Below are 6,000 nucleotides of genomic sequence, written 5' to 3' on the forward strand. Positions count from 1 at the left end.
GGTGCAGCACAGCTTACCTGCTTGTTTGGAGCGGGCTGGCTGCACTTTCCCATAGAGTTAAATTGTGTCCGATGTGTTTGGTGCGCTTTATGAAAGTGCACCAAAACTCCTGCATGCTGCATCTTTGGTGCGTTTTCCGAAAGTGCTCCAACAAGCTGCGCTGCACCTGCAGTGCGGGTGAACCGCAGTACATTAGTATGAAAGCAGGCTGACACTGACCTAGATCAAGCCTTCATCTAGCTGCTTTTTTCTTTATTTTTTATTATTTATGTATTTTTCAACACATCTATTTTGACACATGTTCACTTACATTTTTTTTCCTCAAACAAGGAGAGCAAAATACAATGTATCTTTCTCTCCATTCAGATTTGAAAACAGCTTGCAGCGATAGATGCACCTGATCCTTGCTATCAGGTACACAAAAAATAAAGCAAATTTAAATAAAGTTAAAAATGTGATTTTTATTTAATTTTAAATCATCAATTCCCACAGTGGTTCCAGAATTCCACTGGATCTCCACTGAATCTGCGTTTTGAGGAGGTTTAATTAAAGGGATAAGGCAATTAGTTTAATAAGTTATAAATATTTTTGTGTAATGTGCCTCTGTAATAAAGTGATTAACTTTAACCACCTCCAGTCCGGCCGTTGTATATAAACGGCTGGACGGTGGCAGTGCAGGGTCGGGTGGCCGTATATAAAGGGCCTCCCTGCCCTCTGCTTGTGCGCGCTCCCTGGCGATCCGGTGCCCGCTGTGTCCATCATTGTTCACGATGCCTGCAGCTACTGCCAACCCCCCCCAAAAAAAAGAGTTCTGCACCCGACAAAGGCTCCCACCGTCTGACAGTTCTTAAACACTTGCTGTCCGCCTGCTGTTTATAAACGGCAGGACGATGGCACTCCAGGGGCGGGTTGCCATTCATAAATGGCACCCTCCATTTCTAGCTGTGCGCGCTCCCTGGGAGCGCACGGCACCGCGATCCGGTGCCCGCTGTGTCCTCCGGACACAGTGAAACACCGGTCATCGGACGGGACCTCTGTACGAGGTCCCAATCATGTGATCACTAATTGGCCAATCAGTGATCACATGCTGAGTAGTAAGCAAGATGTCACTTCTGACATCATTGCTTACTACGTGTGAAATCTGAATGATCACAGAGGTCACATGGTCACAGAATGATCTGTGAATGATCACAGAGGTCACATGGTACAAGGCTATTCACAACTGCCTTGTACCATGTGACCAATCACAGCTCACACAGTAGTTCTCAATGGCTGCAAGAATGCAGCCAGAGAGAAGGAGAAATGATTGCTTTTACAGCCTTTATGGGTGTAAAAGCAATCAGTGTAAAAAAAATACCCCCCATTACCCCATGTTGACACTGTACTGCTAGGATGACAGTATGTAAAAAAAACATAAATAATATAATATAAAAAAAGGAAATAAAAATGTAAAAAAAATGTTTAAAAATTATCATTTTTGGTTATAAACTAATTTGGGTTATTTTTTTTTATTAAAAAGATAATGGAATAAATTTTGGCCAAGATTTATGATGAAATATTATTTATTTGCAACATTTTATAAGAAAAACTCTTTTTTTCCAAATTTTTGGACATTTTCATTTACAGAGCAAAAAAAATAAAAATCCCAGTGGTGAATAAATACCACCAATATAAAGCTTTATCTGTTTCAAACGATTGCTAAAAAAAATCATATGGGTACAGTGTTGCATGACCGCGCAATTGTCATTCAAACTGTGATAGCACTGAAAGCTGAAAATTGGCCTGGACAGGAAGGGGGTGAAAGTGTCCGGACATGAAGTGGTTAAATTTAAATCTACTAAATACATCCAGCCCAAGTAGAAAAGCCTGTCCACTGCCTGCATGTTGGCAGAGTCAGAGGACCAGGAGGTGAGGAGACGTCTTCTAATGGGGACACCTGTTTGGTGACAGACGTCTAAATGGAAATTTCTCCTTGCTTTGGAGTTGTTTTTATTGACTTCCTGATGTTTCTGTGGGAAAAAAAGGGAAATCTTCCTATTTGGACACAAATGGCATATATACATTACCTACTCTATCCAAAACTGCTATTACAAACGCCTATAATAGCGGCTTTAATTTCCATAAATTCTACATACATTTTCGAGATTATTTGGCACAATAACTGCTCACTGCTTCTAAAAATCAGTTATAAGCACCAGAAAAGTTCCACAGAATGCACTAAAAACGTGAGGCTGGCCTTAAGCAGTCACTTCTGTGATCTAATGTTTCAGCTAGGGGTCATAGGTCACACCATGGTGTTCAATGCTAAAGTAAAGAATGAAGTTCATGACTGATTTTGGAATACCTCAGTTCAGCTCTATGTGCATCTAAACTGACAACAAAAACATAATCCCTGTACAATTAAAAAAAATCTATTTTGGTTTTTGGCCAGTTATATTTTAGTTGTTTTGTTTTTGTTTTTTACTTGTATATGTCTCTAAACTGTTATTATTATTATACAGTATTTATAAAGCGCCAATAGTTTGCTCAGCGCTGTACATTACAAAGGGGGACAGAACATGTGACAGAACAATACCAATACAATGCAAAACATGAGGGGATCGAGGGCTCTGCTCTTTCGAGCTTACAATCTAGGAGGGAGGGGATGGTGGTACAGGAGGAGATAGCTGTGGGGGATGGGGTGGTAGGAAGAGTGGAGGAGGTCGGCAAGTTAGCAGGGGGTGGGGTAGGCTTCCCTGAAGAGGTGGGTTTTCAGGGTGCGCCTAAAGGAGAGGAGAGTAGGTGATAATCTGATGGGTTGGGGCAGGGAGTTCCAGAGGATGGGTGACACCCTGGAGAAGTCCTGGAGGCGGGCATGGGAGGAGGAGACCAGGAAACTAGAGAGAAGGAGGTCTTGTGAGGAGCGGAGTGTGCGTGCTGGGCGGTACTTGGATATTAGGTCAGTGATGTAGTTCGGGGCAGTATGGTGGACAGCTTTGTACGTCAGTGTTAGGATTTTGAATTTGATCCGTTGCGCAACCGGATGCCAGTGGAGGGATTGGCAGAGGGGGGGTGGCGGAAACGGAGCGGTTGGAAAGGTGAATGGGTCTGGCTGCCGTATTCAGGATGGACTGAAGCGGGGATAGCCAGCGGCGAGGCAGGCCAGTGAGGAGGGAGTTGCAGTAGTGGAGTCGTGATATGATGAGGGAGTGGATGAGCTGTTTAGTGGTTTCTGGGGTTAGGAACGTGCGGATTTTGGCGATGTTGCGGAGGTGGAGTCTGCATGAGTTTGTTAAAGATTGGACTTGGGGCTGGAAGGATAGGTTGGAGTCCAGAATGACACCAAGTACTCTGGCCTGCGGGGCGGGTTTGATGGTGGTGTTGTTGGACGTGATGGAGAAGTCAATGGGGGGTGGTTTCCGGGCTGGGGGGAAGACAAGAAACTCGGTCTTGGAGAGGTTCAGTTTAAGGAAGTGGAGCGACATCCAGTCAGATATGTCGCTCAGTAGGTGTGTGATTCGGGCAGAGACCGAGGGGGTGAGGTGGGGGGTTGAGAAAACCGTTGCTGTTTTAGAAATATTTTAATGCATGACAAAGGATTCTCAAAGAACCTTGGGTTTGCTAACTAGACAGCAAAGCAGTAGCAGACTGCCAGGTGGCTGATTTTGTCTGATTGAAACTGTAGACCGAGCTGTCTGATGATGGGTGATCCCTACTGAGTCAAGCAGTTCTGTTTAAATTGTTTACAAAAGATGACGTATTATTTTTTAAGGTTATTTTTAAGATCTACTTAATTGTTCTGTTTTTATTTTTAATTGAGCGACACCATGACATCGATATTAACTTTGTAATTAAAAAAAAAAAAAGCAACCTGCCTTTATCCTTTGAAATGCAATATTTTTGTGTAGCATGTATAGCAGTGGTTCTGAACCTGTGGGTCGCGACCCCTTTGGGGGTCGAACGACCCTTTCACAGGGGTCGCCTAAGACCATCAGAAAACACATATTTCCGATGTGTAAAGAGCAGCTACAGTGTAGAAAGCAGCTACTGTGTTGAAAGCAGCTACTCTGTTAAAAGCAGCTACTGTGTTGAAAGCAGCTACTCTGTTAAAAGCAGCTACTGTGTTGAAAGCAGCTACTGTGTTGAAAGCAGCAGTATTGGAGGTAAAACGACACTCATAAATTATAATTACTGGGTAAATAATTTTATGGTTGGGGGTCACCACAACATGAGGAACTGTATTAAAGGGTCGCGGCATTAGGAAGGTTGAGAACCACTGATGTATAAGGATATAAAGGTACATTTTGAGACATTGTAAATTTTATTGGACAGATGTGATATTCAGGATAGGTTTAAAACAAGGGCAAGGAAAGCCCAAATGGATGGCTAGGCAAGTTTCTAGAAAGAAAGAATAGCAATGTCCAGGGTGTTCTTGTTATCTCTGCATATGTATAATAATATATATAAAATATTTTCATTTTATTTTTTTTTCTCATAGGAGAGAAACGATTGACAGATCTCCCATTTGATGGCAGTGCTAATTATGAGAAGGAGAGTGACATGATGCAGACACATGTCATGGATCAGGCAATCAACAATGCAATTACATATCTGGGAGCAGAATCTTTGCGTCCTCTGATACAGACCCCACCTGGTGGTCCTGAAGTTGGTCCAGCCATAAACACAATGTATGCCCTACACAAGCCCCACTCTGACATTGCCTCTCATCCCAGCCAAGCAGCTCATGAAAGCGCAGTGGAAAATTTACTGCTGCTTTCCCAGGTTAAATCCATCTCTTCTGAAAAGGAGGTATCACCAAGCAATAGTTGCCAAGACTCCACAGACACTGAAAGCAACAATGAGGAAAGGGGGGGCCTTATTTATCTCACAAATCACATGACCCCTCATCCCAGAAATGGGCTTTCTCTAAAAGATAACAAGCCATTTGATATGTTTAGGGCTGCCAGTGACAATTCACAAGATGCTTTTAAAGTGATCAGCAGTAACGGAGAGCCACTAAAAATCCACAAATGTGAGCACTGCCGAGTTCTTTTCTTGGATCATGTGATGTACACTATCCACATGGGTTGTCACGGCTTCCGTGACCCATTTGAGTGCAACATGTGTGGTTATCAGAGCCAGGACAGGTATGAATTTTCATCACACATAACCCGAGGAGAGCATCGCTTCAACATGGGTTGAGCCATACTTAGCTCTTTCCGCAGCCAGTAAATTGTAGGTGCAGATTCCACCAGAATTGCACGGAAGAAAAAAATGAAGCACAAAATATATGAACAACAGAAGGGCATACAGGTGTTATTCTACATCCATCCACAGGAACAATAGGGGACATAGCGTCTACAAGAGACAGTAATGTAACTACTTTTTTTTCCCACAGAGGATGCATGCTTTTTTTTATATACAATTTCTACTGTAACACAGTGATGCTACATTTTAGAGCATCCATGTTTTTGGAAATCTTTTAAAGGACATTTGTATTAAACAAACTAGAGAATGTTATCATGTTTATGTTTGTTCATGCCAAAGTGAATACATTGAATATGTTACAGGAAGTCTATGGACGATTGGAAACCACTTCGGAATGCTGTAAACCTCTCATTTTATCTTAGCCATATGACATGGATAGGTACCTTGGAAAGTATGAACAGAACTATAATAGTATTTCTACCTTTAGAATGCTTTGTTGGCTTGTACATTCCTTCCTATTGCTTTTACCGAATGAATCACCTTTCGTTTATACAGGTGAAACTCAAACAATTTGAATATCGTGCAAAGGTTCATTTATTTCAGTAATGCAACTTAAAAGGTGAAACTAATATATGAGGTAGACTCATTACATGCAAAGCAAGATAGTTCAAGCCGTGATTTGTCATCATTGTGATGATTATGGCTTACAGCTCATGAAAACCCCAAATCCACAATCTCAGAAAATGAGAATATTACATGCAATCAATAAAACAAGGATTGTACATAGAACAATATCGGACCTCTGAAAAGTAG

General features: G+C 42.0%; 1 protein-coding gene across 1 annotated transcript in view; it reads left to right on the top strand.

Annotated features, from left to right (window-relative positions):
• The window catches only part of IKZF1 (IKAROS family zinc finger 1), a 209,055-nt gene extending 203,290 nt beyond the window's left edge, over window positions 1-5,765 (top strand). Inside the window, exon 8 of the mRNA XM_089654932.1 lies at window positions 4,478-5,765. Coding sequence (XP_089511058.1) covers window positions 4,478-5,181 — 704 coding nt within the window. The 3' untranslated portion in view covers window positions 5,182-5,765. The remainder of the gene's footprint in view (window positions 1-4,477) is intronic.
• Window positions 5,766-6,000: the final 235 nt, after the last annotated feature.

This window comes from Staurois parvus, unplaced genomic scaffold (genome assembly GCF_062004578.1).
Source record: "Staurois parvus isolate SC_StPar_1 unplaced genomic scaffold, SC_StPar_1.0 ptg000814l, whole genome shotgun sequence".
Lineage (NCBI taxonomy): Eukaryota > Metazoa > Chordata > Amphibia > Anura > Ranidae > Staurois > Staurois parvus.